This window comes from Orussus abietinus, unplaced genomic scaffold (genome assembly GCF_000612105.2).
Source record: "Orussus abietinus isolate OABI.00-Male unplaced genomic scaffold, Oabi_2.0 scaffold25, whole genome shotgun sequence".
In the NCBI taxonomy this organism is placed as follows: domain Eukaryota; kingdom Metazoa; phylum Arthropoda; class Insecta; order Hymenoptera; family Orussidae; genus Orussus; species Orussus abietinus.
This window is the reverse complement of record NW_019394504.1, coordinates 1,279,838-1,293,404: the sequence shown is the minus strand read 5'-3', so window position 1 is coordinate 1,293,404 and position 13,567 is coordinate 1,279,838. Positions and strand designations below refer to the sequence as shown.

At 49.5% G+C, this 13,567-nt stretch overlaps 1 protein-coding gene across 1 annotated transcript; it reads right to left on the bottom strand.

Annotated features, from left to right (window-relative positions):
* Positions 1-758: 758 nt before the first annotated feature.
* Positions 759-5,259, bottom strand: LOC105697509 (probable serine/threonine-protein kinase yakA). The gene is made up of 2 exons (XM_012420868.1): positions 4,770-5,259; positions 759-1,693 (listed from the first exon to the last, which is right to left on the bottom strand). Exons 1-2 carry the CDS (start codon positions 5,257-5,259, stop codon positions 759-761), a joined length of 1,425 nt encoding a protein of 474 aa, XP_012276291.1.
* Positions 5,260-13,567: the final 8,308 nt, after the last annotated feature.

Genomic DNA, 13,567 nt, shown 5'->3' with positions numbered 1-13,567 from the left:
AATCATGAAATTTAAATAGAAACACTCTTGGCGTTTGACCATTTATTTTCTATCTTCTAGAGTACTACACATAAAGAAATCTCCAAGTTTATAATATTTTATATTTACAAATTGCACAGAGTCTACAAGCCAAGTGGCTTGACGATCACTCCCGCGTTTTCCAAATCGAGGGGCGTGCGCTTACTCGACACGAATGTTTATAAAAAAAAATATATATATTTCTCTCCCTCGTATTTGTTTAAAAACGTTTCTCAAGATCCTACACACTACTCGTATAAATTCTTTATGTAACACATAACGTCATTTTATATCGCTCTCGCCCACATTCGGGGACGGCAAAGTGTGGGCTCCTCCTCGCGTCGTTTTTCATCCTTATCACATCAACTTGCGTCTCGACCTAACCTAAGAGGAAGGCACGTTCGAAGATTTCCCCGGACTAGTTTCTGAATTTATCCCCGCTCGAAAATGCCTAAACTAGGTTGCCAGCACTCGAATCCCGTTTTACATTTAACCGGCGATGAATCGCACCGACAGTCGAGTAACTGTTCCTGGCGAGTGCAGTCATGACCAATCGGCCAGGACTCTGCCAGTCCCGTTGTCCAGGAGTTCCTGATAAGATTCCGGACTTGGCCGAAAAATGGCCCCCGCGTGTATACAAAGCCCAAAAAAGTACATCCAGGCACCGCGCGAGTCCTGACAGTGCGCTATAAAAATCTCCCCAGAAATGTCCTTAAAGTAAAATTCCTGGCCCGCTTAAATTACAGGTTAGTGAGGTCTACCCCGTCGTCCTGGCACTCGGAGGAGTCGCTGACAACGTCCACCAGGTTCCTGTTCTGCATCTGCTGATAGGAGCTCTGCGGCAGCCAGGACGTGAGGTCCGTCAGGACGGGCAAGGATGCGTATGCGTCCTCGCGCATGTTGGCGTAATTATACGCGTTTTGAGGAGCCCCGTAGGAGTAGCAATTTTGCTCCTGCGCGTACAGACCGTCGGAGTAGTGCTGGTAATTGCTCTGCGAGAAGACGGCCTGATTATGCTGCCACTGCAGCTGCAGCTGCGAGTCCTTCTGCTGGAACTGTAATTGCTGGACGTACTGGGGCGCTTGCTGGGAGGGGTAGTCGGGATGCTGCTGATGTTGATGTTGCTGTTGCTGATACAGGTAGGACTGCCTATCCTGGTAGTGAGCCTGCACATCCTGGACCTGATAGAATGCGGAATTCTCGTACTGCTTTACGTTCTTAGACTGGAACTCCTTCTCCGTGGAGGAGCTAACAGCCTGATCGGTCCCTGAAGCGAACGAGCAGGACACCGTCGTGGGGATGAGAGGGTCCTGGAGAGTCATCTTCGGAGGGGTCCATTCCGTATTTCCTGGATTTCCGGAAATCCCGGAACTCGGGGAGGAACCAATTCCGGTGGCCCCATCCTTGCCGCTCATGGGAGAACCGCCGACACTTGCGGGCGATTTTCCGGGACTTCCGGCGCCTTTCGAGTTCTGCTCCTTCTTGTACTTCATACGTCGGTTTTGGAACCAGATCTTGATCTGACGTTCCGTCAGACAAAGGGCTGCCGCCATTTCCACACGACGAGGCCGACACAGGTAGCGACCGCAGTGGAACTCTTTTTCCAGTTCCACGAGCTGGGCGCTGGAATAAGCGGTTCTGGATCGCTTTCCGGTACTCTGCTTGCGCTGCTGACCTGGAATAAATAACATTCTTTAGTTATTACTCTTTCGATGTCTCTGGGAAAATTTTTACTATTTTTGTTGCCCACTTTCAAGGACCAATCCACGTCGCGAGGCGCCGCGGAACGAAGTAAATCCCTTTAACTCTTAATTTGAGGAAACGAACCGTTAATCAACTCGCACAAACGCGGCGTATTATGTAGGCCCAGAAAAAAGGCGTGATGGATCGTACCGAGACCGCGTTTAACATAATCACTACCTTTCCACCTGTCGGCGATTTTTCCGAAAAATGGAGCCCTCTCACGCGGGATTTAATTATACTCGATGGTCCTCGTATTTATTGTACTCTTTATCTCCTTTTTCCACTCCGTCTTGACGATCGCATAAAATACATTTCACGGCAGTCTACAATTTTTTTTAATAAATTGGTTATCAACCAGACTTTTTTTAAATCATATATTACTTCAATCATGTTTTTCCGAAAAATGCAGCTCTCTCACGAGGGATTTAATTAGACACGATCATCCTAGTATTTATTGTACTCTCTATTCCTTATTCACTCCGTCTTAATCATCGCGTAGAATTCATTTCACGGGGGTGTAAGATTTTTTAAAAAATTGCCCATCGAGCAGAATTTCTTTAATCATATATTTCTACGTCTTATTAGCGTTGCCAGGACAGGGGGACGACACGTCGACGGGAAAGCGACTACCTCTTCGAGGGTCGCCCAGCAGGCGACATGTCCGCCCACGAGGAGGCCATGGTTCCCGCTGCGTCCTTCAAAGCCCGCCACTAGAACCGTAATATTGGATTAAACGGTTAAACCAAGAAAATTTACCACCAGAGCGATTCGTTCGAGACTTCCTCAAAGTCGCCGGCGAACGTGTAAATATGCCATTTTCCGTCGATCTGACAAATTTACGACGACATTGTGGACGCGCCTCGTGGGCGGGAGTCTCTTCGGCATGTCGGACCACATCGGAGCGTTCCGAAAAATAGACCACATGGAAGGAAAGAAAATTCCGCATTCCAGGATTTGACAAAATCCCGTCTACGAGTTAACAGGAAAATCAGTCGTGGAGGTAACTCGCGTGATATGGGGCTTATCAATATTTTATTTTCCTTTTCGTCAGGGCCGACTTTCATGGACGCTCGCTCCGCCACGGGTCGATGGCCCGGCCTTGGAGATAAGAACGCGAGATAACGAAACTCGAAAGGATCCATGGAATTTTCGAAACGGGGAAGCCGCTCTTACCGGAGACGGGGAAGTACAATTAGAAGGCGACGAGGCCCTGCGAAATTGGCCATGTCGTGAAGTTGCGTGCCGGCCTGTGAAAAAGTGTAAAACGAGATGGTAATCTACCGCGGGACCGGGCGTTTGTTTGATTTATGATTTCTCCACGAGTGCATGCATGCACGTATCTATATTTAGCCGAGCGAGGGCCCGAGTGTGTATGTAATCGCGTGGCTGTGAAAAATTAGCAATGTTTCGAGCTGAAGTCGGGGGCGTTATCGCGGTTCGTAAGGAAAGTTTTATTTACCGACCGAGCGAGAAGCGAAAATCGAGTTCGGCTAGTAATGACGATTTTCCGATTATTCCATGGATTATTTTACAAAATGTTACACTATTTTCATAACTTTATGTGGATAGAGGCGAGGTGGATTGCGACAGTGGTGTCCAGATGACGATAAGTCGGTGTCGAAAACGGGAGATAGGCTCTTCAAAAGAGACAATGTCGAGGGAATTTCGAAGGCGCGACTGCGAATTCCTCCGCTGACAATGGATTGTTCTGGCTATCGCCACGTATCTTTGTCCGAGAAACGAGAACCCGGGGGCTATTCCGAGGAATTTTCCGTCTACGACACCAGTCGAAGGCCTAAACGGTGGAATGCAGCTCGTTCAAATTCGGGAAATATTTATTTTTACCGCATTTTAACCTCCATTGTGCCTGATAAAATTCTCTTAGAGGGGGTTGGGGGTTGACGAAACTCGGGGTGGCATTTCGACGATCGAATGGCCGTTCAGTTTCTCGAGTAACTGGGCTAGTTTTCGAGATGGACGGAGTTTCGGGCACCGAGTTTCGAGTTTACGGCGAAACTACCCCCGAGGTTTGATACCAGGGTGGCGGATAAGATGTATGCGCGGGGTGGTTTACGACGTTAAGAGGGTAGCGCGTTATAATGTACCGCGGGAGAATTCCCATTTTGGGGTGGTGTTCAATCGGCTATTAGGACATCCTGCAGGAATCCGTTCTATATAATATACCAATAAATACGTCATGCGCCCTTGCGGTCCACTTAAGATTTTTCGTAATAAAAGTGGGATTTAAAATCGGAGAGATGAAATTAAAATGATGAATATGACGAATAAAAGTGACCAATAGAATAAATAAAATCAGTGAAATTAATGAAATGGGGATTCCGAGAAGAAAACAGAATAACGTATCACCGGTCGAATATCTGTCTTGAATGGCCCTCGAAGGGCCATTAGGACATCCCGCAGGACCTCGGTGGCGTCCTCGCCGCACTCCATATTTCGCGACCAATAAATATGTCGTCACTGGACCGCGATAGTCCATCATCCGGGGGCTCGCGAGGGTTTTCCTCCACCGGGCCGGTAAACGTCGTCGTTTTATAATCCCCCGAGTCTAAAGTCGGCTAAATGGTCGGCTCGTTAATCAATCTCGATTCCGCGATGTCCGCAGGCTGGGCCATTCGCCGAGGAGTTTCCTCCGGGCGCGCAAAGGGGACTCGGACCATTCAAATTGAATGTTACGAGCTTTGGGGGAAGAATCGAAGACGTCCCGGGTTCCGTTTTTTCCGGAAGGTCCCCTGGGAAGAATCGTCCCCGAAGGAGTCCTCCGGGACCTCCACTCCTCGATACAAGCACGGTTACACTTACACTTTCTAGCCTTCACAGGGGAAAATTAAAATCGATAACAATTCCATTATCGAATACCTCCATACCGGCGCCTAGCGTGTCCATGATACTTTTACGCAGACGAACCGACATATCGATGATTGTATAGTAATGTAATAATTTAAAAATGTAAAAAAAAAATAATTTGAAAGTAATTTCGGGATGCACACCTTGACCGGAGGTAGAGGTGGCTTGACGTTGTTGGGGGTCGCTCCGCTGTTTCTCCTCCTGTCTTTGCACCTGAGGATGGGCCTGCTGCAGTTGCATCTGCTGCTGTTGCTGCTGCTGCTGCTGCTGCTGCTGTGGCTGAGGCTGATGCTGCTGCTGCAGCATCCCTGCACTCACAGGGAGCCCCCTGGACCCCGATTTGACGTCGAACTGCCAGGGGTAGGTATTCCTATTGGCGCCGATTTTGAAGTTGCCGGAATTTCCGTATCCATTCCAGCTGGTCGTGGAGACGTTGGAGTCCCCGCTGGCCGGCGATAGAGGATAGAAACCCTCCTCCATGGAGCCGGGGATCCTGGAGTGTCCCACCTGGGGGTGGCCGAAGTCTACCAGCGTCATCGCGGACTCTTCCTTTTGCTTGGCGAACTCTGAAGAAACTGTCAACGCTTCCAAAACTCGATGTTCACTGCTCCCTGAGTACTCGTCGACTGACATCGCGGACCGCCTACCCCTGCCAATTTGTAGGGCCCACGGGGTGCGATCGCCGACCGAAGGCCGACCAATCGGGGCCCGATCGACTTCCTGGTACCGCAACCCTTTGGCCCTTCTGCCCGCCCACCGAGCCGACCCGAGCCGATCCTGACCGGTCAACCTACGTCCGGTCGGTCCCGGACCCACCTGACGATTCGTCCGACAGATAGTCCGAGACCCCTGTACCTGAGGCCTCTCTTTCCAAAGAGCCTCTCCTTCTAGAAACGCGCCGAGTTTCGAAATCGATACCTCGAGCCGGCCCCGCTCCCTCGAGTGTCGAAAATCCATTGACTTTGATTTTTTTCCCCTCCTCGCTCTCGATCACCTGAATTTCTGGCCGAAATTATCGCGAGGTGAATTTTTAAGATATGCGTGAATTTAGGAATGCACGAATTTAGGAATTCCTCGTGCACTTTCACTCGAACGTGTCAACCGACGACCCGAAAATCGAGTGACACGGGTAAACGCGAAGATAGCCCAGGGGGAATTTTACGTCAGTCCCGAAAATGGCGGCCCTGTGATGTTTGATACACGAATTCGGCTTATCATTCGAAAGGTTGGACGGGATTCTTCTTACTGCGCGCACGTGCGAGCCTTTCTTTGGGGAATTCCTGTATTTTCGAAGGTAGGACGTCCTCGAAACCGTAATCTTCTTACGGGAAAATCAAAGCCCCACTCTTAAGGGAGACTTTACGGACTTTAATCTCCGCCTGATCTCCGGAGATCCTGCGCTTTTCGGCGCAAAAGTATATCGCTGGATTTCTGGGAAAATGTCTTTCCCTTCGGTGGGGAAATCAAAGCGGCTCGGAAATAGAGGCTGAACCTGTTAATCCTTATCCGGTGGCACTTTGCACTTAACGCTTCCTCGAAGCTCAAGGGGAAGCGCACGTCGCCCTGTATCATCTTGTACGAAAGTACCTAGGACCTTATATTAAATAAAATAAATATATAACCACGGTATAAAAAAGTACAAATTCTTGCGAATGTTCCCATAGAAAAATACTTTAATTTCAAAAATTAATCATCTCTGCCACGCGTCTCCTTCCTATTGCAGTTAATAAAAAAAGGAGACACTAAAAGGAAGGGGAGGACGGCGCGCAGCATCCTTTCGGTCCAGAGTCCGGTAATCGAGATTCGAAAAGCGGGAGATTGATCGGCGTCCTCCCATCCGTCCATTTCTCGGGTTCCCCTGTCTCTCTCCGCCCGTCCCAGGGGCTGATCCACCCTTGCTCTCTTTTTCCTCCCTCCTTTTTCCGCCGGAAAATCAGGCATTCTCCGTCCGCGCGAGAGCTGTCTGCGGATCTTCCGCGCAGCCCAGCCGGGTCCGAGCCCGGCGCCTCCACCTTTTCCCGTCTTCCGACTTTTTCCGGCCCGTTGTTCCCTAGACAAAGATCGGCGAAAAACCGTCGCAAAAAGTCCCACACCGCTTCTTCCGCTAATTCTTCTCGCGCAATCAGCTTTTTCGAAGGTTCCCCCATCGGTGCCTCGACGAGAAAGCGCGATCTCGCCGGCAAAAAGTGCAAGGATTCGATGCTCCACGATTTTCCCCCGAGATTTCGATCGACCCCTCTAAATAAGTTCAATGAAAATTCTATCTTTACTATAAACGTTGTTTTCTATATTTACAGTAGTGGGTAATTATATTTGACAATAGAGAGAGTCGGAAGGATGTGCCATGTGTGTGTCGGGAATTGATATTAAGGGCCATTTGGGGTGGATTTTTCGAATGCTATCTAATTGCGAGACACCCTTAAGGCTCCTCCATTTTGGGGAGGATTCGCGGTCCTTCCTGTGAAGCACAGCGTCGCGGCGCTCGGCGTATCTCGGCTTTTGTATAATATAATCTGGAAGTTTGACGCGGCTGACGGGTGGGCGGAAAGTGGGTGGCAGAAGGGGCGGTTTGCTCGGAGACAGCCGGGAGACAGGAAGAGGGGAAAGGGCCGAGGGATTGGTCGGAATACGGGGAGATAGTAGAGCCGGGAGAAGGTATAGGAAGCGCAGAAAGCGGAGGGTCGTCGTCGGGGCTGGGGAAAGCCTTTCCCGACCCTTAGCAAGCGCGACGCGCTATCCCGAGGATAACATCAGCGGCTTCGGGCCAGGAAATGAAAATCGCGCCGACACTGTTTAATTTAGATAAAAGCATATGTTACACGGGAAGGACTTTCGAGGAAGCCGGAGACATCAGGCGTCGGCGCTCCTCTTCGTGAAAGATAATGCCCGATTTTTGGTACCCTCAAAGGCGGCCCTAAAAATTCTCCCCACCTTTACTAATTTAAGATTTAGAGAGATCTTAAGGGGTCAATCGTTCGTGAGAATTTCCTCCGAACGGTGTACCGAATCCTTTCAAAACTTCACGATATGAATATGGAGGATGAAATTTAATTTTTGTATCGTGAAGTCTGGCACGATTCTGTACATTATGTTCGGAGAAAAATCTCATAAACGAGACCTCTGACGCCACTTTTACTCCACCTTGATGTGTATTTTAGTCTCTGTAATCTCGATATTTAGATTGTACTTTGAAAAAGATTTTTATTTTCAAGAGAGATTTCTTCACGAGGCGCAAACTCGTCCGATAGGGTTCCGCGAGAGGGAGCATCTCCTCCCTATCTTAAGGGCGCGCAACATCCGAGACTCGGTCCAGCCATCTCGAGCCAGTGGTATCCTGAAGCGGCCAAAAAGAGGAGTGCTCCTGATCGTTTCTCAGGGAGATCCGGTTGGTAGTCGACGACGGATATGACGTGTTTTTATCGGGCCGACCGGGCCGGATGTCGAGATCCTCCCAAGCAGATAGAAAAGGCATCGACTTTTATACTCGGGAGGTTAAAGTTTAGGAAGTTATTTTGACTTTCGGGGTTGAATGCCACCCTGAGGTTCGCCGTCAGCAAGGTTGACGTCTCGTGTAATAGTCGCACCCCTCGTGCCTCGCGTTCGTCCCCTACGACCCCCTGATATCTCCTCCCCCGTGCCCCTCACCACGGCCGTCGTCTTTTCCTGCGGTTCCTCCTCGCAGACTTCCCAGTCAGGCAAAAAGTTAGCAATCTTATAATAGAACTTTTCTGAATACAAAATCAGTGGGCTGTCGCTCTACCCGCAACTTGTATCGCATAATGGAAGCCAACTTGCGGACCCCCCTCGAAGTCGCCCATAAGAGACGCGAGGACGCCCTGCTGAACCACTCGAATTTATATAAAAAAACCTATACGAAACCCTGATACACGATAAAAAGGCCACGTGACAAAAATCACGGAGGAATTCGCGGGCATTTTTGCGGATCCTTGAAAAACTCCAGCTTTTCCATGGCGGGAAATCGGGTCAGTGGAGTGTCGAGGTCCTGGCCGTTTCACAATTTGCGTTCGTTAGGATGGTATTATTTTGTTAGGAATTTTTCTTCGACGTCAGGTAGGATGCAGGCATGCCTAGGTATAAGTCGGTGCAAGGGGTGGGTACGTTTACGACGGTGACAATGAATTCGGGGGTAGGTCCTTATATTGCGGCCAAACTTGGCCGCTCTTTAAATGGCGGTCAACCGGTACTTGGAGTTGCAATTTTGAAGTGGTCATCGAGACGGGGCACTTCCGCCGGAAAGGGACTGCTAATCCGGTGTGCTCCTATGCGGAGTGATTGTTTGTCAATGACTCGGGTAGTTCTCGGAAAACTAACCTACAGTTTCTGAATGGACGAGTCGTTAACGAGCGCCCCGAACGTAGTAGCCTCGCAGACCCATTTTTACTCAGAGGGAAGAAATTTAAAAAGTGGCACTCGGAATTATTCGGAACTCTTTTTGCATTCGGAGGTGAGGTCTAAGTGGGAGGTCTTGAAATTTCGAGGTTTTCCGGAGAATTCGCTAACGAGACGGAGTCCCGTCGATCGACCGGAAGTGATTTCCTTAATTTCGAAGTGACCCGCCATAAAAACGAAGACACTTCGGGGGTAAATTTCGCCCCCTTGGCGAGACGACGCCCCATTATGTGACCGATAACTAAGCGACGACCGAGATGTACTTCCGTCTAGACGACGCCGGCCCTTATCATTTGTCAGCTTCAATTTTTACATAATACCGACGATCCTGCGCGTCGCCTCGCCAGGATAATCCTTCTTGCGCGGCGAACTTTAGCCTGAAATCTTTTACGTTTGGCGAGAGGGGTCGGCAGAATTTGTACGTTTCCACCCACCCTTTTCTTCGAAACAAACGAGGAAGGTTTGTGAATGAACTCGAAGGCGCCCTGGAAGGGAAGTTTCGGAATTCGTACAATATTCATTATTGTTTATGGGGGAGGAACAACGGGGCTTTGGTTTACCTTCCGGACACGGCGTACATATACCTGGATACCTCGTCCACCTTTTCCAGTAAATCCGGTAAATCCGGTAAATCCGGCAGTTCCGTCCTGCGTTCTAATATCCGCTCCACGGGCCGACAATGAGTCCTGACCTTCCCCAACGGAGGATCCTGTTAATCGGGCAATTTGTCGCGCGTTATACGGCGCGGACGCCGGCAAACCGGAAGGACCGGATCGAAGACCCCCCGCGGGGTCGTCCTTCCTCTTCCTGGCGCCAAACGGAAAAGGATCCCCTGGATTTACAACTGTCCTCGTAAACGTACCGCCGACAGCGAGGACACGTCCTGCGATCTGCACCTTCCACTTCCGGGAACGAAAACGCGCCCCCCTCATGTTTTCCTCAAATTTTCTTATTTCCACATATCCCGTCCTTAATATTTAATATACCTTAATACGTATCCTATATGATGCACCTTAATATTTTTAAATTGCCACAGGAAACTTATTTGATGGTCAATATTCGGGAACACAATTACAGGGATTTTATCTTTTTCAATGGAGTTTGAGGATTTGTCGAAAATTATGTCATGTCGTTTCTTTTAAGGGGTTGATATGGCTGACACTAATGTGGATTCGAGATATTAGAATTTAACACGCGATACCCTATTTTCTTCGTTCAATGAGAGCATCACCAATCCCGAGTTTCGACCCGACCTATATTCCACCCTATCCACCCCTGGGGCTCGTCGAAATCCTGGAAGGTGCAGCTGAAACTCTCCTGCAGGAGGGGGCACCCTTGGCTCTTCCGGCCCAAGGGGTGCCGGCAAAGAATCGCGAGAAGAGCCGATCGATCCGAGCCTATCGAATATTCAGAAGCAACGGCTGGAGGCCTTGGCCGATCGAGACTTTCCCGACGATTTTCCGACGATTTTCCGTAGCGCTTATCCGAGCCGAGCAAGGTCGGCTCTCCCGGTCTTACCCGAGCATAATGCCGGCCTTTCCACCTAGGACTCCACTGCCATGGAAAAATCCCGGCATTAAACTCTATCGATCCAAATATCAATAGCTACCCCCAGAACTCCGCAAAAGAAAAAAATCACCAAGAATCATCCAGCTTCAATTTCCACCTAATCGCGACTGGCACTGACCTACCACCCTCCACCCTCACCATTTGAAATTCTCTAAAATAAATTCAAGCCCTCAGTAAATTCCCAGAAAAATCCCGAGGGTCCTCACAGGTGTTTTAATTCCGTATTTATACTTAATCATCTTCTCGAAGTGGCTGCAGGTATTTCTGGGGTATAAAAAGAGGAAGAAGGGGGGCGAGGAACATCCGCTAATTTACGCCCCGAGCGCCCTCGCCGCGAAGGAACTGTTACCGAACTGAATTATACAGGCCATTGCAATTAATTAGTCTTAATAAAAATTATACGAAGAATCGCAATTATAAACGACCAGGGAAGGGGGGTAGTGACGCGATTGCGCAGGGGGTGGGAACGGTCCGATTGCCGGTGGCGCGGAAGAAGAGAGAGTCACGGAGATGCCGCGGCTTGGTCCAGGAGGTGGATGCTGCGGATCGCCTTGGGGGTGGCTCGCGGTCGGGGGCGGATCGCAGGGGCCGGGGGCGGCACGCGGATCTCCGGCAATCCCGGGGGCCGCTTTAAATGAGTCAGCGTTTTTATGCCCCGCGATGTTGTCAAAGTGCAAACAGCGCTCGATAATATATCATCCCCTGCGCGAGCGCCCCCGCCCGACATTGCGACGCGCAACGCGAAAGATCGTCTCCGACGATTATCCGACGACAGGTTTCCAAAATTTCCCTCCGCTGACGAATTAACCCCTAAACGGACATTTTAACCGACTCATTCGAAAATGACATCATAAATCTGCCCTATGCGCAATCTCGAATTTATCATTATTCTCACGTTTCCAACGTTCACGATTGTTACACTTGAAAAAAAAAAAGAGAGAAAAAGAAATTAAAATCGGTTTTTCTTTAAGAGCGACGTTTATATTTTTTGTACCCGTTTACGGTATGACGACGGGGAAAATTCCGCATACAATGTCATACCGCTCCGCCGTGGATAAATTTGAGGAGAATTTTCTTAAACTTTTTCATGGAATTATAAATTTCCACGGCTGCGTAGATGCGGGGTAATTGGTTCTTAGCGCTTTGATATTTTAGGGAGCGATTGAGCGCCGTAAAACTCGCGATCTGGCGTCTTCATCTATCGGCGGGATTTCAAAGGGGATCGGTAAGACCCGAGTCGTTTACGACGTTCGTTAGCACTCTCATCAAGACTCGCCGGACAGGCGGTCGCCGTCGTTAAACGCTTCGGCGCGAGCCAAAACGGAGACGCGAGTCACCGATATGGATATATCTGTCGATCGTCCATCGGGCGGCTCATTTCCGGGGTGGGTCCTCGGAAGGGCTGACTTTCGGGCGCCCGGCTCGAGTAATCTCGCCCTTATCTTGCGCCGCCTCGATGCCGTCCTCGATTTCGGACCTACTAATTTGGGCATGCGCACTGCAAGAGACGCGTACGCGGTATCATTACGGAGTTAGTCAGAGGGCTCGCACGCGATCGGTATCGAGCCGGGCACCGAGATCGATATCCGAAGGAGGTTCGTAAAAATACTCATTGCGTCATAAACTGTTCGGAAAGTGCACGCAAAGTGCACGAAAAATTTCCCGTCGTTATGGGAATCGTGCATAATTCCCTGATTAAACGGACCGCCCTCTTTCGGTCTCTCTCCTAAATCAAGACTTCCTGTACCCCAACAAAAATCCGGAAAAAAACTAAATTTTATGCAGATTTCAGTAAAACTCAACTGCCACATAGACGAACTAATCCACCTCACTGAGATTGATCAGACCCGTAATAAAAAAGATGAGAAAATTAAAAATCACTATAAATGCAATTTGCTCCTTTATGAATGTACGTTCTTTTTCAAGTCGTCGTCGGGGAGAGTCGGGAAAATTATCGGCGTACTTCCAAGAGAGGGAAAAAATGGAAGGTTATATTTTTGTCGTCTAAGTGTTTTATCGACAATCATTAGGCCGATTTGCTAGTCATCCCCGAGTTACTCAGCAAGTGCCCCGGCCATGCGTAACTCGTCAGATCGATATCCGAAGATTGTTTGCAAAAATCGTTACAGCGGTTAGATCGTAAAGCCTGAGGCAAAGTGCGCGGAAAGTCTCCGTGCGGATTACGCGCGGTGCACCCTCGTTATGGCCCACTTAACCCCCATTACCGTCACACTCGGCATGTCGTAAAAGTCATTTCGGAAGTCCGACCTTGCGGCATCACGCGTGTTCGGGCCACGGCGGCACGGCGGCGCGGCGGCGCGTCGCCCCGACGCGCGTCGTCCCCGAGAGCCGCGCTCCTCGCTGAGTGATGGCCGCTCGGTCGACCTCGTAACCGACGCCATACATCATTCGAGAGATGGCTGCCTTGCTCTGCCCTACCCTGCCCTGCCGTGCCTTCGAGGATAGACAAGGGTGACAACCCTCCGTCCATCCGCGCCGCGACGCCGGCCTACGGCTTCATTGATAATCGGGGTTTATCGGCCTATCGATCCGCGACTTATCGATCAGGCTCCTCCAGGGAGGCCGAGAGACCCGGGGTGCGCGGCTTTAAGGGATGATTCGAGAACTTAATCGTACAATTGAAATGGGCGATCCCCATTCGAGTACGCCAAGAAAGAATGGCGTCAAATTTTCCACGACCGGCTAAAATGAATATGAAAAAGAAATACGGAAAAAAAATCTTTGGCGTTATTTTTTCTCGGTGCAGTTCATTATTTCGCGATAAAATTCGGAATTTTATGTTTCGATACTTAATCGGACCATTGAAATGATCTCCAGTCGAGGACGCTAAGAATGAAAATTGTGTTACATTCGTCACTAAGAGCTGAAATAAATGTGATACGCTATACGGGATGTACCGAAAAGGAATAAATGTGTAAAATGTGGTGGTAATCTTTTGCAT